Below are 25,578 nucleotides of genomic sequence, written 5' to 3'. Positions count from 1 at the left end.
TATAAATTAGAGACGGTGTGCTGGGGAAAAAAATCGCTCTGACTTTACCTACAGGGCAAGACACGGGAAGAACAGAATATAATTCAAGCACTTTCCAGCTTGGAGGTAGGCACAATGCTGGATCAGTGTGCAACTCTGGCAGCAGAGCTGTGGGTTGTACTCATTGAGGACATTATCACGGCAATTCTACAGGAAATGCTGCAAGCACTGTCGCAGTTATCCCTGTAACAAGATTCCCTGACCCGGTGGCTATTAGAATGAAATAGACATGAGAGATGATGGGGCAGATGGAAGAAAAAACATCTAAACATACTGTTCTGCTGGGTAAGGACAAATGATGTTATTTCATTTGCATAGAATCTTTATTCATGTCCATCTTATGCTATATATTTAAATAGTCCTGTGACCCACTCCTGACATTGCTGTATGTGTATGTAAATGAGGAGCTCCTCTAGTGAAGTTAAGGTAATTAAACCACTGAAAACACAGAGTTTTAGAAATTTAATAGACAAACTATGCTGTCTAGTTACGGCTGGCTTCTCTCCCATCCACTGCAATGGAAAAACTCCCACTGACATCAGCAGGGGGAGAAATGGGGCCCTTTTGGGCCCTATTTCAGCCCTTCCTCAATTGGTCACAAATATGCTGAGGGTGCTAAAAGGGGTCTGTTATTCAGAAATCTGGTCCTGTGATTCCCACTCCTCCCCAGGCCTGCTATTGCCTCTTGTAAAATTTGTCTCGGAAGGAAACAATATATTACAAGATCAGTTGTTTCTAAGAGGATAATGTGGGTTGTTCTCTTTGGAGTAAGATGATCAGACTGAAGAGTCAGATGAATTCTTAGGTATAAACTATCCTGACATTACTCCTTCTTAGGGTGCTCTGAAATTCAGACACTGGGAAAAAATTAGATTTTCTGGTAAAAGCCCCAACTCAGGAAGGCACTTGAACACATGAGTAGTCCCACTGGCATCAATGGAACTACTCACACGCTTAAGGTTAGGCACAAGTTTACACCCCTTGCTGGATCAGGGCCATAGCCATTGGTGAGTATGCAGGGCCCATGAATGTTGACTGGTGTATGTGACAGAACAGTCAAATACCTAAAGATGCTGCCAGGTTTCTGTTGGATGGCTTTCCCCCACCCTTTCTTCAGGGTTTAGTTGATAGGTTTGGGAGATTACAGCCCAAATACCCACACACCAGAGAACCAGGTATTGTTTACAAGAGGACATGAAGGACTGCATCAAGTGAGCCCATTAAGACCACAGGAAACTGTTCAAATGGTAGGAAGAGGAGATCAGACAGTCAGTAAGGAGGTAGGAGGGTCGAGAACTAGCCAGTAGGTGCTAACTAAGACCTGCCTAATCAAACTGTTAATGTTGATAACCCCTAGGATGTGTTTTGACTGGTTAGATAGTTGGTTATTGCTGCTCCAGCCCTTTTCTCCTCCCAAGCTGATTGACTGGAGCACTAGTGTTATATAAGCCAACCCGTTCATCCAGGCCCTTTGCTAGGGAATCATGCATGGGATGTTGCTTCGGCTCTACATGGGAAAAAGTCCGCTTTGCATTAGAGAAGGGGAAAGTATAAATCAAAGCACTGGAGATTACAGTCCAAAACTAAACAGCCCAGTGAAAGGACCTTTGTACAACTTCTTACTATTCTCTGGGTGGTGGTGGGGACATCTACCCATCAAGATGTCAGAAGAGATGCTTGCTGGGTGTGCTGGAGGAGCTAGACCAAGGATCCTGTCTATCCACCCTTAGGTACAGACCAGAAGTTAAGGAGTGGGATGAAGTATAAGCCCTGAGTCCTTTAGGGGCAGCTGCTAAACTAAAGACAAGATTGTTCGGTGACCCACCTGACCAAGTGAGGGCAACACTAAAGTGGCTCGCTGTTCAGTGGGCTCGGACAAAAGGGAGGCAGCAGACAGATGACATGCCACAGGCTGACGAGTTCCAGAGATTTCAGGAAGATCTACAGAACAGGGAGGGCCCAGCCACAGGAAGAAAGGGCTGCAATGTTCAAGGCTCTTAAAGAGATGGAGTCCTATCAGATTCCAGCGTGGAGATGACACGCCTGATGCCAGGAGACAATACAGAACTTTATATTACCACACTGGAAAGAATGGGCCCTATCATATGGGTGGCCATAAGGACAGGGGGTTCTCAGACTTGTCCCATTTTTCAGAAAGATGGGACTGGGGAGAGACTGCTATAAATGTGGTGAAACAGGACATTTTGCCTTAAGATGCAGCCATAGTCCAGGGGTAGTCCTAGAAACCTGTTCTCCGGGAGTGGGAAATTTCACAGTTAGAGGCTTGTCTACACAAGACCTTTTACCAATTATATTGGTATAATTATACCAGTATAGTTAAACCGCCATAGTTATACCAGTACAATTCCCCCTGGGGAGACTCTTATTCCAGAATGAGAGGCTTTTTTTTTAGACTTTGGTTTAGCCTCAACCCTTTCTAACGTGACATAAACTCCCATAAACCCCAAAATCCCACTCTTATTCCAGAATAAGAGTGTCCACCCAGGGAGTTATACTGGCATAACTATAGTGATTTAAATCCACACCTTATCTTATATTGGTATAACTTTCCTGTGTAGACAAGCCCTAAGACTGGGGTACTTGAGGGTGAACCTTGAAAGACTCTAGAATCTGAAACACAGAAAGCCAATACCTGTTACTATGATTAACTGTGTCCATGAGGATACAATGGAATATCAAGGAATGGCAAAACAAAGGAATATCAATTGATGGGCAAAACATTCCCATGAAGGAGGGGCTGATGAAGAGATCGCCCTACCAAGCAGTTTGGGGAAGGATATCCCCAGTTTCTTTTATACTCTGGAGTAGGTCATGAGAGAACCCACCTGTTGTGAATGTCACTATTTGTAGCCAGGTTCAGGACCCAGGCAGGGAGAAGGAGCAGGAGGACAGAAGACTCCTACTGACATCAATGAGAGCAGGATTGGGCCCAAAATGCAAAACAAAACAACCTCTCCCCACTCCCCCTCAAATCTTATTTTCAGTCCTGGCTCCCTGTACTTCCCATACATGCTTTAGCCTGACACCAACTGTTGATGTGTTAAGAAAGACTTTCACAAGTTTTTCAGGATTTTACTCACAGAAGAAACAATATAACATGTGATCAAGTCACCTTAGGAAATTTTACAGTACTTCATGTTCAAATACATCTTTTCAGACATAAACAAAAGCATGTCATGCAGCTTTGATTATCTCTGAAGTCCCTGTCAAATATACTGGATTACTTCAGTTTCCTGGCTATACCAAAACTAAACAAACTTTCCTGGAAAGGAAAGAACTATGTAAAACTGACAACCCTACTTGGTAGCTTCAAAAGCTTGATAGTTCTGCCATCCCACAGAGTCAAAGGGTCATTGTGTAAAGCCCACCCTTGCTCAATGTATTATAACAATGAGAACAGACAGTTTTCAGACCCCGGCAGTCAGGAAACCTTGCAAGGTTTTGAATACACACAAAATGAACCAGCTAGTGATGAGTCTTGTAGGGACAGTGGCCATATACTCCTGTAGTATAAAGAATACAGATGGGAATGAACAATCCTGACACAAAAGATCAGGTCCAGTTCTTAGTAAGGCTTTGGTTTTTTTAAGTGTCATTCTTAAACGAACCAGTAAAAAGAGATAGAATTACATCCTTTAAACTGCTGTGTTCCTCTACACCAGTATAAAACACAAATACACAAACATGGCTTAAGAGCTATAATGACTTAGAATATCCTTTTAAGGTATGTATTAAAAATATTCATACTCAAATGATAAGTATTTTAAAAGAAGCATTTACAAAAATAAACGATCCATTTCCACAAGTTCATATATAGTTGACCATTTGAAAGCACCTTGAAGCAGCATATTTACTGCTAAAGCCAGTTACCTAAATCTTTGGTATAATAGATAGTGTGTGTATATATATTTGTTTTCCCGTTGGCAGGTATACTGTACAGAAGACTGAAGAAGCAGCTTTTCCTTAATTTTTCCTTGATGTATCTTCTATGTATACCAAACAAATATTTCTAACATGTCTTCCTATGATAATAGGAGAAAATCCCAATATTTTCTTGGCTCCTCCTATAACTTTTGGATCTAAAACAAAAACAAAAAGGTCGGAGGGGAAAAAAGAAAGTGAAGTAATCAATTGATAAGTACAGTTTAAATAAACAGCGTTTTGCAAAGATTCTTTACAAAAATGTTTCTGGGGGAAAGCTGTTCCTTTGAGTACTTTGTGAATTAACTGAACTGAAAAGCCTAGCTAAGGGACCTTTGATTTGCAAAAGCAATTTAACAGGGAGTATTTCAGAATCTCAAGTTAAAAAAAAACACCTATGGATCACTTTTGACACATGTTCAATATTTATCAAAATGATCTCTTTGGCTTAAGTCGTCCATGAGCTGGTGTTTGTCAACAGCACTAGTGCTCTGGGGAAGGAATAAAGAACACTGTGTTCAACTGAAGCTAGAATGGAAGGGACTCAAGGAAGCAGAATCATAGAAATCTAGGGCTGGAAGGGACCCTGAAACGTATTCAGACTCAATCCCCCTGAGGCAGGACCAAGTAAACGTAGACCATCCCTGACAGGTGTTTGTCCAAAAACCAAACTGTTCTTAAAAACCTCCAATGATGGGGATTCCACAACCTTCCTCGGAAGACTGTTCCAGAGTTGAACTACCCTTTTAGTTAGCAAGTTTTTCCTAATATCTGACCTCAATCTCCTTTGTTGCTGATTAAGCCCATGAGTTTTGGCCCTACCTTCAGTGGACATGGAGAACAATTGGTCATAATCCGCTTTATAACAGCCCTTAACATACTGGAAGACTTTTATCCGGTCTCCACCTCAGTCTTCTTTTCTCAAGACTAAACATGCCCAGTTTTTTTAACCTTTCCTCATAGGTCAGGTTTGCTAAACCTTTTCTTATTTTTGTTGCTCTCCTCTTGACTCTCTCCAATATGTCCACATGTTTCCTAGCGTGGCACCCAGAATTAGACACAATACTTCAACTGAGGCCTCCCCAATGCTGAGTAGAGCGGGAGAATTACCTCCTGTGTCTTATATCTGGCACTCCTCTTAATACGTCCCAGAACGATAGCAGGCTTCTTTACAACTGCATCACATTGATGACTCATATTCAAACTGTTATATGTGAACTCTGGTGCTGTGGCAGGCAACCAGCATTTGCCCACTGTTATGAGCAGAGTTAAGCAAAAAACCAAAGAATCTCCTCCAAAAGAAATAGATGAACATCCTCATGGTAAATACACCAGGCTCAAGTTATGACTTAATTTGCCAAGATCATTCAGACCCAAGCAGTATCTTCCCAGGAGAAGCAAATAAAGTTGAAACAACAAGGAGTCTTTGTTGCACCCTAGAGACTAACAAATGTATTTGGGCATAAGCTTCTGTGAGCTAAAACCCACTTCTTTTCATATGCTGTGTATTTATACCTCCCCACTGTATGTTCCACTCCATGCATCTGATGAGGTGGGTTTTAGCCCACAGAAGCTTATGCCCAAATAAATTTGTTAGTCTCTAAGATGCCTCAAGGACTCCTTGTTGTTTTTGCTGATACAGACTAACACGGCTACCACTCTCAACAAAGTTGAAATACTCTAAGGGTGGAATTCACAAGCCCTGTCATGGCCCCTTAGCCCCACCCAGGTGGCAGAAAGAGGCCATAATCCAGTCTCAGATCCCCATCAGAGAAGTCCGCTGCTGTAGGGGAACTCCCTGTCACTGCATCAGACATTGTGCCTTATGCTTGTAGGGAGATGGTGAGAGGCCAGGGCAGAGGTCTGCTCCATTACACCAATCCTCTTAATGGCATAGAGTCCATTAAGGCAACAGCTCTAAGCAGTGTTAGGGTGGGCCCTCAGAATCAGGGTGTTGTTACCAGCACCTTAATTCCCCCTCCTGCTCGCACCCACACACATATATCCCTGCATGGAGCAGAGCTCGAGTGTAAGAAGAATATGCCAGTATTTATTTTTTGATAGTTAGGTGCTCAGATACCAGGGTGATGGGTGTTGTTTTAGGTCACAGATTGACAAATATTTATCTACACCTTATTTACAACTGATTTTTTAACGTGCTTTAAAGAGAACCTTGTCAAATATCAGCGTGCCCCCATACCTATTTCTTTAGATGTTATATTGTTGGGAGTCTTTTATACTGCAGGGAAAAAGGATTAAATCAGCTATCAAGTAAGGGCCCAGTTCTCCAACCCTTCCCACGCTGTGTAGTACTCATTCATACCACTTGAAGCCAATGGATTACTTACATTAGCATTAGTTACCTTGAGTAAGGGCTGCAGAACAGGGCCCTGGGCAATGCACAAGTCCTTAATTCTCAGAACAAGCAGACCTACTCATTTACTGAAGGGGACTTGTACGGGGGTGGGCAGGCAGTGTTTATTCATGAGCCATTAAAAGGTGCATGCCTTTAGGGAGGAAATCTAGGAAAACTACTCTCCATTAAAGTGGTACAGGTCACAACAATAAAAATGATTTTTTCTATGTAAGTCAGGTATTTGTACTGATCATATGCTGAAGGTCCAGACAGAAAAAATAATAATAATAAAAAAATTCCCTCCTTGTGATTAAGTAACTAAGAGTGCAGGCACTGATTAGACTTCAATTAACTACTTAAATAAGTTTTCTAATTTGGAAGCATGAATCCTCTCGGCCTGCTGTAGCAATGAGAGTTCACAGTACTATGGTTTAGATCTTTAAAAAGTGACTCTTCTCATTTGTGAGCTTTTTATTAATTATATCCTAGCATATCTGGGGCACAGGTTGCATCCTAACCTCATTAACGAATGATGACATCTTCCATTAGCTCTAGTGTAGAAGCAGCTTTTAGTCATAGAATCATAGAATCATAGAATATCAGGGTTGGAAGGGACCTCAGGAGGTCATCTAGTCCAACCCCCTGCTCAAAAGCAGGACCCAACCCAATTAAATCATCCCAGCCAGGGCTTTGTCAAGCCTGACCTTAAAAACTTCTCAGGAAGGTGATTCCACCACCTCCCTAGGCAACGCATTCCAGTGTTTCACCACCCTCCTAGTGAAAAAGTTTTTCCTAATATCCAACCTAAACCTCCCCCACTGCAACTTGAGACCATTACTCCTTGTCCTGTCCTCTTCCACCACTGAGAATAGTCTAGAACCATCCTCTCTGGAACTACCTCTGAGGTAGTTGAAAGCAGCTATCAAATCCCCCCTCATTCTTCTCTTCTGCAGACTAAACAATCCCAGTTCCCTCAGCCTCTCCTCATAACTCATGTGTTCCAGACCCCTAATCATTTTTGTTGCCCTTCGCTGGACTCTCTCCAATTTTTCCACATCCTTCTTGTAGTGTGGGGCCCAAAACTGGACACAGTACTCCAGATGAGGCCTCACCAATGTCGAATAGAGGGGGACAATCACGTCCCTCGATCTGCTCGCTATGCCCCTACTTATACATCCCAAAATGCCATTGGCCTTCTTGGCAACAAGGGCACACTGCTGGCTCATATCCAGCTTCTCGTCCACTGTCACCCCTAGGTCCTTTTCCGCAGAACTGCTGCCTAGCCATTCGGTCCCTAGTCTGTAGCTGTGCATTGGGTTCTTCCGTCCTAAATGCAGGACCCTGCACTTATCCTTATTGAACCTCATCAGATTTCTTTTGGCCCAATCCTCCAATTTGTCTAGGTCCCTCTGTATCCTATCCCTGCCCTCCAGCGTATCTACCACTCCTCCAAGTTTAGTATCATCCGCAAATTTGCTGAGAGTGCAATCCACACCATCCTCCAGATCATTTATGAAGATATTGAACAAAACCGGCCCCAGGACCGACCCCTGGGGCACTCCACTTGACACCGGCTGCCAACTAGACATGGAGCCATTGATCACTACCTGTTGAGCCTGACAATCTAGCCAACTTTCTACCCACCTTATAGTGCATTCATCCAGCCCATACTTCCTTAACTTGCTGACAAGAATACTGTGGGAGACCGTGTCAAAAGCTTTGCTAAAGTCAAGATACAATACATCCACTGCTTTCCCTTCATCCACAGAACCAGTAATCTCATCATAGAAGGTGATTAGATTAGTCAGTAGTCAAGATATTATTTCAAAAACGAACTAGATAAATTCATGGAGGATACGTCCATCAATGGCTATTAGCCAGGATGGGCAGGGCTGGTGTCCCTAGCCTCTGTTTGCCAGAAGCTGGGAATGGGCAACAGGAGATGGATCACTTAATGATTACCTGTTCTGTTCATCCCCTCTGGGGCCCTGGCATTGGCCTCTGTCAGAGGACAGGATACGGGGCTAGATGGACCTTTGGTCTGACCCAGTATGGCCGTTCTTATGTTCTTAAGATATGCAGGGAACCCCTCAAATGTGTTTTACCTTAAAGTGATTGAGAATAAAAATTTCCCTTTAAAACAATTCAGTAGATTACCTGGGTTCCAGCAGTACATGAACAATGCTAATCCTGCAGCAACACTAAAGCAAGCAAGGAAGAACATGGGACCTAAGGACGAAAAAGGAAAAGTGAATTTAGTAAAAGAGCACAGAAAAGTGAAAGTTTAGTTTATCTGATGATTCACTAACCTCAGTTATTATTAATATGCATGGCTAAGATTATTCACATGAAGTTTGCATAACCATAATTAGGTATATTCTGTGCCTATTGTACTATAAAATACAATCACTTTATTGTAAGTGTTTTGTATTGTAATTACTCTGAGATTGTTAGCCTCTCTTGTTCTAATAAGAACTCAGAATGGGAGGCCTGATTACACATGAAAAAGGTTTTAGATTTACATAAAAATGTCTAGTTTGTGTAAAAAAAAACACCTCCTTTTTTGTTTTTAAACAAAAATGGCAAAATAAGGGCCAGATTTTGATACATTCACGCACACTAAGGGGCACCTAACTCCCTGAGTAGTCGCATGGACGTCAGTGAACTGCTCGTAGAGTAAGGTACTATTCACTGAGAGTGACGGTATTGAAATGTGACCCCAAATAAGTAGTTTTTCATAATGTTTCTTTTTTATACTTTGCATTCTTCATCCTTCCCGTCTCCTGGCTCTCCACCAGGAAGAATTACTGCTCTTTATGGGTCCAGTCCTTCAGTCCATGCTCAAAACTCCTGACTTCAGTTACCTTGACTTTCTTGAGAATTTTCTCTAAGCGAGGACTGCAGGATCAGACCTCATGAAATAAACTATGGCCAGAAAGAAAAAGAAAAGGAAAAAGGCCAGTCATCAACCATTCTGTATGTAATTAGCACCCAAGATTTTCACATTTCTGAGTGGATATACATCTCATTTATTTAAATGTCAGCTATCAGTATAGAGATGTATATTCTTACTTATATAAAATGAATTGGGAAGAGTATGGTGTGTGAATGCATTTAGATGTGCACTGCAAAGTAATGAATACGATATTTAAAATGTTTTCTGTTGCTGTTCATGGTTCTGAATGCAACTGAGATGCAAAGCTATTTGTATATTTAATTCAAATCCCTGACTGGAAACCATTTAAACATTTCCAACTGAAATGAAATATGGTACCTATATTGAAGTATGATAGAACCTTGCTAATCCACACTTCACTCAGCCCCAGACAAAAATTGGCCAATGTTTAATGGCTGAGTGCTGTAGCGAGGCCTCAGGTTACCACGACTTCTTCCCTATTACATAACATGGCAGCATACATTTACTAGCATACTGGGAAGTGCTATCATGAATCCACCTAAACTGCATTTATCCTTTTAGGAGCAAATCCCAGTTCTAGCCTAACAAATGGACTACGTGCTGGGGTTGTCCACAGACACAGGGAGAGCAGGAAGTAGAAATTTTCCAGCAGTGCAGTCACTCTGCAGTTGCTACTTCAGGGTCATCATTACAACAGTTTGGTGTGGCTGCCTAAGGAAAATGGCTAGAGGATACGAGTGGTCTCCAATCCACAGCCCCTTACTCAGCATGATGGAGCACAAAGGTGCGCTGACGTTTTGCACAGCTTCCTAAAAAGCTTACCCTCCCCTTCTTGTGCTGGCTATGTTGCTGTCAGGACCCCACCACAGCACTGAGTGGGGCAAGGGAAGAGACACAATTTACCGGTAATGGACAAAGTATATTTAGTTCACCATTATTATTGGGGCTTTTTGTTATTGCTGTTGGTTTTCTCTTATTTGTTTGGTTGTTTTTTGTCTACTCACTAATCTGCAAAAGTGATGTAACAAGGTTCTTCTGCAAAAGCACAACAGTCATTGTAAAACCCTTTATTGCTAAAGTATTGGAAGGGCATGGAAAATTGAACACTAGCTAAAATATGCCAAATTTAAAAATAATGCCAATGTAAATGTTGCCTAAAGCTCTATAATCTCTTGAATTCTATGACACCAGATTTCTCCGTGGCAGGCTGAATAAGTTTTCCTCTAATACAAGTTAAACCTATTTAAATAGCTACAATAAAGACATAGGAGAACAAATTATTTGCTCCATAAATGTAAATTAAGTTGTAAAATAAACTGCATCGTCATCTGAAAGTATCATTCTGTCCAATGGTATTATATGCATTTTATTTACCCCTGTCAGTTAGAATATGTTTCTCCTTGTCTGTGTCTATCGCTGTGGAAGCTGAGGTTTCTAGAAATAAAAGCAACACACCAAGAGTTAGTACTGAGCACAAGCCAACACGGTTCTGTATCAATTCATGCAAAACGGAGGGAAAGTCTGTATTACCACTTTTCAGAGAGATAGTAAATCTTTATGTGAAATATTTCACCCCTTCTAAAGACATGTCACCGCTGCAGTTAATCAGACCCTGTGTTTATTAAAGAAATAGAGAATTCATCATTTCAGCGCAGGTGGAAGACATTGAGGTTTTATAGTCCTGGTCCAGCAAAGCACTTAATCACATGCATAACTTTAAGCGTGCCAGTAGTCCCATTGGGGCCTGATGGGCAACCAGTGAAAGTACTCACATGCGTAAAATCACTCCTATGACTAAGAGCCTTGCTAGACCAAGGCCTGAAACAGTCAGATTGTTCTGTACATTTCTCCTGTCAGATATGTGAATGCCCAGAGAGTTGAGGAAGACTGGTAATACATTACATCAGAGAGAGGCTTTCATACTGGGACAAAGTTCAAATCAACAGTCACTATGAAAACGGATCGCTACAAAAATATCAGGATTTAAACAAGGGTTTATTCCCACAGCCATCGATGTTCTCCTCATCGTCCTACAGCCAAGTCACAGAGCTGTGTTTTTGCCATGAAAACAACCGACACGGCGATGGACTTGGAGAGCCAACATCAGAGACCGAATTCTGCTTTCAGATACACACATCTGCAACTCCCATTGACGTCAATGGGTTCTGCGTGCTCACATCTGGCACATCGGATGTGGTCCTGAGATTGGTACTTTTCTGCAAAATCAAACAGCAGGGGAATCCAGCCTGTCAACAAGATTTTCCACTGTTAGCAATCACAGCTAGAGAAGTCATTTATTTAATTTTGACAGTGTTTTATCAGTTTGCTATAGTGTGAAAGCACCCTCTGTCCCCATTCAGGGAACTCTGACACTAAACATGCAGGTCTCAGAGTGTGTATAACTAGCATTGCTCGACACATGTTAATCATGGCTTATTATACTGCCTGTCCACTGGTTAAGATAGATGGTTGACCACGTATCACTTTCTAGAAGATAATGCAGCTCAAGTGCAGGGACAGGATGGAACAGGAGACACCGTGATAGTAACCAGGCAGCCAATCCCCATGCTAGGTTCTGGCTAGGATCCTGGGACTGTCCCCCTGTACTGGGACATTTGGTTACCCTAAATGATGGCAAATGAGTGGGCATATATTATTACCAAAGCCCAGAAAGAGCAGAGTCTGCAACTCTTACCCTGAGCCAGGGTGCTAGAACAATTTTTATAGTGGAGGTGCTGATGATGGAAACCATGTATTTGGATTATTACTACTTCAAGCCAGGGGGTGCAGCAGCACCCTCCAACACCCTAGTTCCAGCACCACTGCCCTGGGCAGGAGGGGATCCTCCTTCAAGAGACATCTAGGCCTCTGAGAATGTGGAGCTCAGCATGGCACAGGTCTGGCAGGCTTCTTACTGTGGAAACACCAGGACCAATGAATATTGCTCCTCATGTTTAATTAATATTACAAAATTGTTCCACTGAAACACTGTCTGATTTGTGGAAGGAGCTTTTCAGTCAGAAGAATTTAGTTGTGGGAGGCTGGTTAATTTTTCAAATAAAAAAAAATCTATAGTTTGTTTGAATTCCAAATTTGCATTGCAGCAATTTGAGATCTTTTATTATATTGATTTTTCTGGTACCTTTGTGCCCAATCAGCCCATCCAGCTCCCTGGGCAGCTGGAACAAAAGCATGGCAGACCTCCCCCAAGGTGCTGCAGAATGGGGTAAATGCACCTCCTTGGCATCATTTCCACTTCCACCACAGAAACCCCTCCGGGCTCTGGATCCACAAGTGGATCACGGGGGTGCATGAGCCCTCGCTACACATTGCCCCCACCACACCAATCCAACATAGCAAACCTGCCCAGGTTAGTTCTGCCTTAGCCAGCATTAGCTTGGGAGCTCTCTTCTCCCATGCTCTGACATCCCTCTGAGTGGCGTTACAGAAGCACTCACTGAAGTGGGAAGCCTCAGACAGCACAGATACTGCTGAACCTTTTTGCCAAGAGGTTGGCAAGAGTCAGGAGGAAAAAAGCCCCTCTCCAAAGCCTCTATGGAGTCCTCAAAACCTATGATGACTGATCGGCTGGTTTCGAGGGCTGGCCTGCTTGTCTGCTGCATGAGAACCACCCACAAGGACAATGCCAGGAGCACCCCAGGAGAGCGGCCCTGCAGAGTTCCCAGCCCCTTACCAGGGTAGTCCTGTGGGGGATGATCTAGCCCTTTATCATTCTGTTCTCTGTCAGTATAAAGAGAAATGAAAAATGAACTTCAATCAGTATCAGAGAATGAGAATTGATTCAAAGCTTCAGAATACATCAGAAACAATCAGTATCATGTATCTAGTCCCTTCCCCCCACTCCCTACCCCCTCGCCCCCCGGCGGGACTCTTGTAACGCGACTAGACATTTATCTTCAAGCTCTATATTTAATGAGAAGGGAAGAATTTTTGTTGTCTTTTAAGATTGTGAAAAAACTTTGAAATTTACAATAGTTTTTCTTTAAAAAGGCAATCTGGAGAAAATATTTCCCCATGCTCCAAACCGTGTTTGTACTATATGTTATTGAGTCATAGGGCTGGAAGGTTTGAAATTTACAATAGTTTTTCTTTAAAAAGGCAATTTGGAGAAAATATTTCCCCACGCCCCAAACTGTGTTTGTACTATATGTTATTGAGTCATACGGCTGGAAGGGACCTTTAGAAGTCAACTAGTCCAGACCCTTGCACTGAGGCAGGACCAAGGGAACCTAGACCATCCCTGACGGGTATTTGTCTAACCTGTTTCTAAATATCTCCAATGACGGGGATTCCATAACCCTCCTTGGAAGCCTATTCCAGAGCTTAACCACGCTTATAATGAGAAAGTTTTTCCTAATATCTAACCTAAATCTCCCTTGCTGCTGATTAAGCCACTACTTTTTGCCCTATCTTCAATGGGCACAGAGAACAATTAATCCCCTTTATAACAATTGATCCTCTTTAGAACAGCCCTTCAAATATTTTGAAGACTGTTATCGGATCCCCCCGTCAGTCTTTTCTCATGACTAAACAAGCCCAGTTTTTTTAACCTTTCCTCATAGGTCAGGTTTTCTGAAACTTTTATCATTTTTGTTGCTCTCCTCTGGACATTCTCCAATTTGTCCACATCTTTTCAAAAGTGTGGTGTCCAGAACTGTACAACTGGACACAGTACTCCATCTGAGGCACCACCAGTGCTGAGTAGAGCAGGACAATTACCTCCTGAGTCTTACATACGACACTCCTGTTAATACACCCCAGAATGACATTAGGCTTTTTTGCAACTGCATCACATTGTTGACTCATATTCAGATTGTGGTTCACTATACTCTCAGATTATTTTCGCCAATGCTACCATCTAGCCAGTTATTTCCCATTTGGTAGCTGTACATTTGATTTTTCCTTTCCAACGGTGTACTTTGCATTTGCCTTTATTGAATTTTATCTTGTTGATTTCAGGCCAATTGTCCAATTTGTCAAGGTCGTTTTGAATTCTAATCCTGTCTGCCGAAGTACTTGTAATCCCTCCCATCTGGGTGCCATCTGCATATTTCATGAGCACACTCTCCACTCCATTATCCAAGTCACAAGCAAACCATTATCCAAGTGACAGCAAACCATTGATAACTACTCTTTGAGTATGGACTTTCAGCCTGTTGTGCACCCACTTTATAGTAATTTCATCTAAGACCACATGTCCCTAGTTTGCTTATGAGAATGTCATGTGTAACTGAATCAAAAGCCTTACTAAAAACATCAAGATATATCACATCTACTGCTTCCCCCCTATCTGCTAGGTCAGTAACCCTATTAAAGAAGGAAATTAGGCTGGTTTGGCATGATTTGTATTTGGCAAATCCCACTACAAACTCTTTTTTAGGTGTTCATAACTTTGCTCTAAATAAAGATTAGGATGAAACCAAACAAAGATCTCAGCTTGAAGATGTCATTTCTTTCTTCATATTTACAATGTTAGGGCCCAAATCCTTAGCACATGCTTAACTTTACTCAACAACAGGACAACTACTCACGCAAGTAAAGTTATGCATGTGCTTAAAGGCTTGAAGGATCAGGACCTCAGTATTTAACCAATTCAAGTTTACTTCAGTGAGAAGTAAAAACAATAGGCTTCCTTTCTGCTGCTTTAGTTTAGAAAGGGACTGTGTTTTTAAGAAGGTTACTTTTCATGCGCTGTTAGTTCATGCATTAGTAATAATAAGACACACCAGCTGTTTGGCACGTCACATTTTCACAAACATTAGCAAATTAATCCAGTCTGAGGATCAACCAGTTTAGCTATCTAACCTCTAATATACAAATACTTACAATGCTCTCAGAATACATCATTTATTTCCTTATTATGTGGCGCTAAGGAAGTTGCAATCTATGACAATATAGTTATAGCATGTGTTTTAGCACAGAAATCTTAATGATACTACTCATGTCAATGACATAAGAGAGTCTGCTAAGGAATAGGGAATGTAATGCTGCTTTGTGCTTTGTGGTTGTCTTGGGACTGCTTTGAATATTATTCAATGTGCAAAATGCTGTCTCATTTATCCCACAGATGCAGGAACACCTCTATGCTTTACTTCACTCTACACGTCTAGTAGCCCCACTTGCTATTCTCACCCTTAATGTGTGAGGGTCCAATCCTGATACATCTACCCCTGGAGTAGGCTCAGGGCACAATTTTCAGAAGGGCTTAAGTCCCATTTTCAAAGGGACTTGGGATCTTAAAAACTTAATATCTGATTTAAAAAATGAATGGGAATTAGGCTCCTAAGTCGTTAATGTGCTTTTGAAAATTTTACCCTCCGTGAATTCAGCAGGAGTGTTTGGGTGAGCAAGGGCTGCAGAATCAAGCCCTTCCTAAGTGATGACTGTTGGCTGTCCTCTGCTCAGCCTGGAAGGGTAACTCTGCGCTTCTATTCCTGACTCCTTCAGCTAAAGCGACAGATTTCTTTGAGATACTAGTGTGTTTGATCCAAGCTTCCACACAGCCTCAGCAGGGATGGCTTCTGCGAGGCGCACATCAAATCAAAGGGCCGGACTTAATGCTGCTGTGATAATTACCAATGTGGACTTCTGATATAGAAATGGACCCAAATCAAAGCCCACATGCAAACACCCTTCAACTGTGAGGGAAGTTTGGGCTAACTTTGGAGTCTGCATATTATCCAGGAGATGGCCTGTGTGTGGTATGAAGAGGATGCTATCTCCAAATCAGTAGGGGTTTCTAGTTCAGTGTGTACAACAGCTGTACTGCATAAAGAGATGCTAGATGAAGGCAGGAGGCTCAGTGTTCTGAAACACAGTAACTATTTTCCAGGTCAATTGTTCTCCAAAAAATTATTTGTTACATATTAATTAAAAACAGATGTTCGGATTTTTGGCCTGGCCTGTTTTTGTCTTTACGCTGTCAATCTTAGGGGTTTGATCACATGACCAAAAACTCTGCTGGAATATTACTGAAGAGCTACTCAAAACCACTCGGGGGTTGAATGGTGCAGCATCAGTGCTATTAGACAGTTTGTAGGGACTTTGTAACATGCAGCCCTTTTGCAGCTTCATTAACCTAATTGCAACAGCCCTTCCTCATTGTTTCAATGTGCTGAATGTATTTCACTTCCTCTTTGAGCATTTTTTCTTTCTTCAGTTTACTGGACAGGATGAGTCATACATGGCAAGCATTATTTTCCCAGCACAGTAAGCTGGACCTCATCTCTCTGCTTTTAGAAAAAGATCTGCTTTGCAGTATAAAAAATGGAAATAGCTAAGGCCTCAATCCTGCAAATACGTATGCATGTAATAAGGCCCATAGACTCAGTGTGACTACTCGTGCCTATGTGTTTGCAGGATCAGGGTCCAGGTAATTAACACTGTGGTTTGCCATTGCAAGTATTTGTGAAACAAGCGTGATCTAACATCTGATGTGCGTGGAGTTAATGAAGCACAGCTGGGTGATTTAAGAATTGAGTGGAAGCCAAGTCTCTGAGCGCCTTGATTTTGTTACTTTGTGTCACACACTTGTTATTTTAAAACATAGCTCTTTTATTTACTACAAGTCAGAATAAAGGCTTGAAAAATAAATAAATGGGCTATTAAACAAAATGCAGAAAAGGGAAAGAGGCAGTTATTAAAAGAAAGAAAGTTTGAATTAGGTTATTTTTCTGCATTTTACATGTTGGGCATAAATTGTATCATAAATACAGGGGCTGAGATTTCAAAGCTGGTAAAGAGATTTGGACATCCATTTCCAATCAAAATTAATGGTGCACTCAAATCCACTAGGTGGCTTCTAAATCCTCCAATCTGTAGAAAGTAACAATTGGAAAAAGAGCATTTAATTCCTCAAAATAAGCTGGGATGCCAGCAAAGGCAAATTTTGTGATACATTGACTCAGGGAAGCCACAAGTCTCCCAACTTACTCAGGATTTTTCTGCTTGGCAAGTCATTATACAGTTGTTCAGCATTGATCTGTAAAGCCCTGTAAAATTCTTGACAGTGTTTGTCTCCTTTCTTTTGTAGGTGGCTTATAAGATCTGACAACCGAATATGAAGCGATGCCTTTGGATTTCTGAACTGTACGAGAAAAAGCAGTCATTAGAACAAAGACTACAAAAGCAATGATACAGTGCTGAATTAGTTCCTACCCTACATTTACATTATGAAAGAGTGAAAATACAGAGTTATGTTTATTTTGCTAAAAGTATCTGTCAGTACATGAGCATTCTAGGATAGGAAACAAAAATAATGATTCAGACCTCAAATGTCAACACCCACAATTTGAACCAGCTGCTTAACTTAGTTTGATCAAACATTGTTTTAGCATTTGATCAACTGCAGTGTAGCCCACACAATAGGATGCTTATCATTTCCCCAGAGTTTGAGTCAGCAAGGAACCAATTTATTGTAAATACAGCACTAATAGAAATACTTTTGATGCCATTGGCTAATAAAAAGTTCTCTACTTCTAATTTAGTCTTATTAAAAATGCACATCTCAGAACTGGGACAAACATGTAAAGAGTTTTTCCACAGTTTTCTGGAGTTTGGCCAGGACGTGTTCTAGCCATCATGATAGTACTAATGTGTCACTCTTTGTGTTCATCCTGTCTTCCTATCTATGTTGCTACAGAGGAAGAGATGGCCTTCTCCATGGTCTGACAAAGTGCTGAACAGTAGTAAACCTTACAGTGAGAGTGAAAATGTTGCACCTAACCTTAGCTGAAATCATTTAGACATGAGTGCATTTGCAAAGTGTTCAAAAATTTATCTGGCAAATCAATATAAGAGCATTACACTTAGGATCAGTATGGTAGAGAGAGATAACATTACACTTAGGATTGATTTCTTATCTAGAGGAATGCCTTCGTATGCCCCTTACTCAGGCAAAATTCCCACTGAAGCCCTGGGAGGCCAGTAGTGTAAGGTGTGCAAGATGGAGCATAATATGTACAAGTTTTGGAAATGAAAAAGAGAACAAATGTACACGAGCTCAGGGGAAAGTGATCAGTTTCAGCATGAGAGTAAGAGTGGCATCCAGCTTTCATAACGTCAGGACTTAAATTTACTGTGAATCCTAAATGAATGAGCCTTTTTTTAACTGTTTACATCTCATATCATCTAAGTCAGGCCTCTTCCCCTAACTATGCAGATAGAATGGTTTGGATTCTGGTCTGGACAGACACCATCTTACACTGCAATAACTCCACTCATTTCAGTGGTGGCGGATGGAATTGAAACTGATGCCAAACAGGATCCAGCCTATTATTTTGAACTCTAATGGTATATCTACACTACCCGCAGGATCAGCGGGCAGCAATCAATCCAGCAGGGATCGATTTATCGCCTCTAGTCTAGACGTGATAAATTGACCCCTGAGCACTCTCCCATCGACTCCTGTACTCCAGCTCGGCGAGAGGCACAGGCAGAATCAACGGGGGAGTGGTAGCAGTCGACTCACCATAGTGAAGACACTGCGGTGAGTCGATCTAAGTACATTGACCTCAGCTACGTTATTCACATAGCTGAAGTTGAGTAACTTAGATCGATCCCCCCAGTGTAGACCAGGCCTAAAAGTCTGATTCACCATTGCCCTCTGCATCTTGCATACAGAGCAAGTACAAACTATTACCATTCTGATGTGCTGGCATTTTATACCCATGTTGCACTCGCTTTGTACTGGCATAAATAATTTTGTACCCCAAAGCAAGGACCACTTTGAAAAGGTTGGCTTTGCTGGCTTTACTGCCTCAGGCCTGATCTGTATTCCAATTTGCCCCAGTTTAACTAAGGGTGCATTTTTAAATCAGTTTTGTTAAACCCTGGTCTGGACACACTTAAATCAATTTAAACCTGGCTTGTATTAATTTAGCAAGGGGATTTGCTTTAAAAACACTCCTTTCATTAAATTGGTGCAACCTTGTAATAACGACAAGGTGATACCAGTCAGCTCTGTGTTCTTAGGGAATCAGGGCGCAGTATCCTGCCTGTCTGACTCATGAAACACACACACCCCCCCCCGACCCACACCAGTCTCTGCTTGAACCTAAACCAATCAGAGAAAAGACTTGCAGAGAGCAGTGAAGGGTGTTGGGAGACACACCTAGACCCCTCCTGACAGGGGTGACAAGAACAAAGGCAACTCCCCATGCCTCGTCTGCATGAAAGATGGGACAGGGAGGCATCTTCATTAGCATACAGAATAGAGAACAGAGCACTGCACTGAACTCTGGGACCAGAAAAGTAGGGAAGCACTGCATCATGGGGGATCCATGCTCCAGATGTTAATGAACCTACACCTGCACACACCCAGCTCAGCAGTTATCAGACCAATTCTAGTAATAAATCCTTGATTGATATCCAAAATACCGAAGCAGCCTAATTGCATTGTGAGCTCCCTGGTAAGAAACACCACCCATAGCCAAAAGTGATCAGCTCCTATTGTCTAGCCTAAAGAAAACCCTTGAGTCACCAGTTTACCCATAAACAAATCTAGTGTTCTCCCTTGGATCATTGTTGTTTCTCTACAAAAACCCCTACCTATGTTCAAGTAAATGTTCTGATGCATGGACCTAAACTCTGTATCAGTTCCACTGGGATTTCATCTTCTCCTGACTGATCGTGCTGGGGGCTCTGCCTGCCTCCAGCACTCGGGACCCTGAGCTACCACCATCACCTGGGAACCCCGACCAATTCAAGCTTTATGGAGTGGTTGAGATCCCTCTATCCCCCTCTCTCTCTGTTTTCTGTTCTACCTCAGGTTTTCTATATATGACTTTTGTAACCTTTAATAATGTAACTGTTATGTTGGTTTAGGCTCTCCTTGTGTAGTTATCACTATTATTCAATAACTAACTTTTATGGTTAAGCTGGTTGCCTCTCTCTCTCTCTCTCTCTCTCTGAACTTTACTCTTTTGTGTTTTTAGCTTCCCCATTTACTCTGCAGCAACACTTCTTTTACCTCAGCTAAAGATCCCTGTAGTGCCCCCAAATCCTGTGGGGTTTGCTCATTCAGTGGGTTACTACCAGTACAATTGTGATGTGAAAGTGGGGATAGGGACGGGCTGAACCTGTGATGTACGAGGGTGGCAGCTTGGAAGTGCTGCTCGACCCAGATGACTGCATCCAGGGGCACATGAGGGTGGCAGCCTGGAAGTGCTGTTCAACCTAGCCCGCCCAGGCGTACTCTATTCCGGTGTGGTAGCTTTGGCACATAAGGGTGACAGCTTGAAAGTGCTGCTTGACGCAGCCCACTGAGTCCAGGGGCATATAAGGGGTCAGCTTGAAAGTGCTGATTGACCCAGTCCACTCAGATTTGCTCCGTTAGTGTGTGTGTGTGTGTTCATCCAGCTCTAGAGCTGGAGGAACCCAGCCCTGGGGGACCTAGGTCCTGCAGGATAGCTCCATTGGGAGGGGACTTGCAGAAGGGAGAAGTAGCGCTCCATATGAAAACACACGTGACACAAGCAGTACATCGATAGAATTACAGAACCCCACCCCCACAGAAGAGTAACCCTAATAAATGAGTGTACCCCAAAGTACCCCAGGGCAAACCTGGTAACAAAGGCGTCAGTTCCTCATGATCTCCATTTCCCAGATAATATTTTCCTACCACACAGAGATGTGGTAAGGAGAGATTCATTAATAGCTGTGAGGCTCTCAAATACTACAGTGATGAGTGCACATTTTGTAGATAGTAAGAAAGCAAAGGGGCAACCATTCAGAGGTTTTGGGATTTGTCTTCTAGGTTGGCATGGGCAGCTTCACCAGTTGGTGTCCTAACCTAGATGCAGGATAGCCAGAAAATAAAGCTACATCCAGAAATACTGCAGGTATATCCAGCCACTTACCTTTTCTGCTTCTTTATTGGTGAGAATTTGGGGATAAACTCTGTTTAGCTGAAGAATAATTTTATCAGCCAGGTGCTCACTCAGTCTGCCATTGCTCGTGAGAAAGTACATGTCCTGCCTCAGCCGATCACAGTAAGACTGATCTATGAACCAAAGAGTACACACAAAGAACCACTGTTATTTGACAGCAAAACTATCCGTAGGTTCCATAAATTGCCTCTTTCATGATGAAGGTAGCACATGTAAACCAACCTTGTTTCATAGTCCTAAAGTTTAAAGCCAGAAGGGACCACCAGATCATTTAGTCTGACCTCCTGCACATCACAGGCCACCAACCCACTCAGAACCTGCACATGAAACCCAACAGCTGAAAGTAGATGAAAATATCACAGACCACTGGAGACTAGATTATTATGTGCCACAGGCAGAGAACAGCAGGGACCAAGGTGCAGCCGTGTTCAAAGCTCCATAATGGCAGGGGAATTATTAATAGCATAACTAATTAATAGGAGTGCTTCCCAAACTTTTGCAAGCCAAGCCGGCTTTCAAGAAAATACAATGAATTGTTGCCTCCCTTCAACCTCACCATATGTTGTCCATATGTTGTCAAGGGACCATCCATCTGCAATTATACATCTTCTGCACCTGCTCCACCTCTTTCCCCTCAGCAAATCCTTTGCATTCATTCTCCCTCTCCTAGGGGAATGCACTTCATACTTTGGGAAATGCTGACCTAAGATATTTATATGCTACCAAGGCATTACTGGATGTATCAAATATCACCATTGCATTCACTTGTCAGAAAGATGTAACATTGCTGAAGGGATGGAGCAGAAAATACATTTCCTAACTTTTATAAATATTAAATCAAGTTGTAATTTTTTAAACTATTTTAAAAACTCATGATTTAATAAAAAATCTTCTTTTTCTCACAGTGATACCCATTATCACTTAGAATGGTAAAAGGGCACATCGCTGAAATATGGCACATATATTATTCCCTTCTTCACCGGCTGGAAATGCAGCCGTCCTGCTTAAGGCAACTGTACACAATAGTTTAGGGCAGAAAAGGAAGACGTCTACCATAGCCAGTCAGAACTGCTGGGGGAATTTAGTTAGATTGAATGAAGAAATCCTGCAGTCCTGACTCTGTGCTGACACACAGACAAAGTTCCCATTGACTTACTGCCAGTTTTGTCTGAACAAGACTTGGCACAAGGTATATTCCCAAAACTGAAATACAGCCAGGGCATTAGGAATAAGATCTCTGCTAAAGTACAGGGAGTTCTTCATAGCTTTTATGTGACATATCAGGGTACAATCCAGACAAATGAGCAGCAGTGTCACACCCTGCCCTGCACCCTTTGGTGCCTCACTATGCTTTGCTGTAGTATCTTCCAATGGGCGACTCACCAGCGGCCTTCCAGCATGCAAGCCACACCCTGAGTGTTTGTGTGTCAGCCACACTTGGGTTACACTCTGGCTCTCACCAGCCTGGGTTATACCACGAGGTGACCCCAACACACCCCCAGTCTTAGAATTTGCTCCAGAAGTGTCCTGTACTTCCCAGCCCTCTCCTGGGCAGTACAAAATAATTTAAGTATGTTATTCCTTAAAAGGAATAATATGCATCTTTACACTTCATTTGGGAAAAGAGGAACTTCCAGTAGCAATAAATCCCTCCAATGAAAGTGCATAAAATACAGGTAGAAAATTAATAGAACTTCAAAATAAAATGTGTCATGTAAATTAAGTCCTTTGTAATCTTCAGCAAATTCAAGATTCCTGGTTTCCTGCATTGTTGTAGGCATCACTTCCAATTTTCCAGTAACTGCTTTCGCAGGAGCTTTCTCTTTAGAGCATAACATTCAACTAAAAATAGTTCGGATTGCTCTATGGCTATTTGTGTCCCAAATTTTCAAATACAGATCCATGCAGATTTCACAAATTATTGTTCCTTAGCTAGACGTTGAAAGAGGTGTTTATTCAGAACCTTATTTGAAGTAGATGGTAAAAATGCATGGTTCTATTACTGTCTTCTACATACTTAAGCGTTCGTTCTAGACATCAGATCTGACTAGTGTAGGAAAAGAAACCTGTAGAATATCCCAGGGTACATAGCTATGATTAAACTATATGAACAGGTTTTGTTGGTATTTTGGGCTACTAGACAGTACGTGATCCTGCCTAGCTTCGCTAGCTAGACATGGTGAACTAAATGATGACAGGACAGCCTGAGCACAGAACCTTCACGTGCTACTCTCAGTATAAATGCAGCCCCTGACATTTACGTATCAGAGGTTTAGTATTACATTTCCTTTTCTACAGCTGTGCAGCATTGAAAATGAACAGGAAAGGCTTCATTAAAACCTCCCAGAGTAACCATAATACAGTAAGAGGGGCAGTCACTCCTACTAAAATAAAAACATTGTCTATTGATATTGGAGAGGGCTTGCAATTTCATAGACACAACTGGATTTCAGTTAGACTGTTACTATTTATCCATTATAGTAAATACTTTTACAAACCCTGTATCTTTTCCATGTGTTTCTAATTCTTACTTTCCAAATTACGTGCTTAAACAGTGTGTATTGAGCTCTTAGGACCAACTGATACCCTGACTCAAATGCCATGAAACTCCCTTTTGTTTCAAAGCAGCTTCATGGTACATGAGTCAGAGCAGAAATTGGACTTTCCCCTCTTCATACCTTAAGACCAGCTCAGCCTAATGCATGCCAGGCTCAATCTGAATCAGAGAGGCATTGGCAGTGTGGGTGTAGAAATACTGACTCTCCATGCAAATATCCCAGCCCTACACAGATGACTCAGAATCTAAGAGATTTCATCACAGCATGCAGGACGACTTCGGGTGAGACAGCCATGTTCCCTGCTCTGCCTATGTGGACACAAAACTCTGTCCCCCTCCTATCCAACCAGACAATTGATTACAGACTATGAGTTGAAGCCTGAGTGTCACACCTTGCATGAGTTCCTCCATAGCAGACCATAATACAGGAATTAAAACAGGGGAGTTATAAACACCTGAACAATTAGGGCACCTCAAGACTCAGGTAAATTTACATGAATGCAAGTGCTAAAAGCACCACCAGGAACTACTAGAACAAATGTGCAAGGCCAAATAAAAATGTAAGAGGTGAAAACACCAACTGACTTTCCCCTCCATTTTTTTTTTTTTTTTGCTGCCCTCCTAGTTTTTCCTATCTGCCATACAGACAACATTCCACAGTGCATTAACAGCAGCTACACTGGTCAAAGTGAGGTTACATCAACTGAAGTTTACATTTAAGTTAAGAGCACATTCTGCGCAGACTGGAATGCTCCCTGCAACCACAGCCCTTGACAGCTATATGGTCACCAAGAAATCACCACCCCTCCTCGGGAGCTTTATGCTGACATTTGAAAATCCCGCATTTCGTGAAGAGTGGATTATATTGTCTGGTGTAAGCATCTAGGTTCTCAGGGGTGGCTCTGCTTTCTTCCTCTCTATGCCAAAGCCGGCAGGAGAGAAGGTTTCAGACAGTGATTCTAGTTTCCCTTGTCTGAGAGTTCAGGCCTCCCACTGGATACTGCTGAATTGTTCTTCCCAGGGATTAAGTTGTTCCCTGGCTCAAAGACAGTTACTTATGAGGAACAATTATTTTGTTTTTTGCCTGTGGAACGTACCCAATAGCTTCAGAATTTGGATTTGGGTAAATAGCCAAAATATCTTAAAGGGATTCTTGTCAATTAATAGAGATAGTAGCGAGGTACTACCAGATAGCACACCTGAGCCCTTCATGGGTTCTTCTCTCCCCTGTTGCTGGGTGAAAGGTCCACACAAACCACAGGAGGAAATGTTTCCACTCAGGTCCCCACTATTCCATGGCTGCAGAATCCATTGTGCTTCAGCAACTCAATTTACTTCTTTTATTTTTAAATTATGGGCTGGATCTTGGGGTCTTGCTGAGGAGCATTAAATGTAAATCTGGAGGGTACATATGCAACTTTAAGGTGGCTTTCAGCAACAATGTGATACACTGCTCCTGAGACTGCCTTGTAAATGTCTGATTCTGCAGTCTCCTCTAATCTCGCCAATAGCCCCAGTGGGTTCTGGTAACCCCACCCCCTTTTCTCTAAAGCAATGGCTCTCAACCTTTTCAGATGACTGTACCCCTTTCAGGAGTCTGATTTATCTTGCATACCCCCAAGTTTGACATAACTTAAAAACTACTTGCTTACACAATCAGACATAAAAAAACAAAAGTGTCACAGCACATTATTACTGAAAAATTGCTTACTTTCTCATTTTTACTATATGATTATAAAATAAATCAATTGCAATATAAAAATTGTACTTACATTTCAGTGTATAGTATATAGAGCAGTATAAACAAGTCATTATATGAAATTTTAGTTGATACTGACTTTGCTAGTGCTTTTTCTGT

At 42.0% G+C, this 25,578-nt stretch overlaps 1 protein-coding gene across 1 annotated transcript in view; it reads right to left on the bottom strand.

The window, feature by feature from the left end:
* Nucleotides 1-2,435: 2,435 nt before the first annotated feature.
* The window catches only part of CARD19 (caspase recruitment domain family member 19), a 32,416-nt gene continuing 9,273 nt past the window's right edge, over nt 2,436-25,578 (bottom strand). The window contains exons 2-6 of the mRNA XM_077821594.1: nt 21,134-21,276; nt 17,208-17,361; nt 10,629-10,688; nt 8,495-8,566; nt 2,436-4,139 (exon numbers count right to left, since the gene is read on the bottom strand). Of these exons, the coding sequence (XP_077677720.1) occupies nt 4,024-4,139; nt 8,495-8,566; nt 10,629-10,688; nt 17,208-17,361; nt 21,134-21,276 (545 nt within the window). The 3' untranslated portion in view covers nt 2,436-4,023. The remainder of the gene's footprint in view (nt 4,140-8,494; nt 8,567-10,628; nt 10,689-17,207; nt 17,362-21,133; nt 21,277-25,578) is intronic.

This window comes from Eretmochelys imbricata, chromosome 7 (assembly GCF_965152235.1).
Source record: "Eretmochelys imbricata isolate rEreImb1 chromosome 7, rEreImb1.hap1, whole genome shotgun sequence".
Lineage (NCBI taxonomy): Eukaryota > Metazoa > Chordata > Testudines > Cheloniidae > Eretmochelys > Eretmochelys imbricata.
The sequence above is the reverse complement of the archived record's forward strand: the minus strand, read 5'-3'. Positions and strand labels throughout refer to the sequence as shown.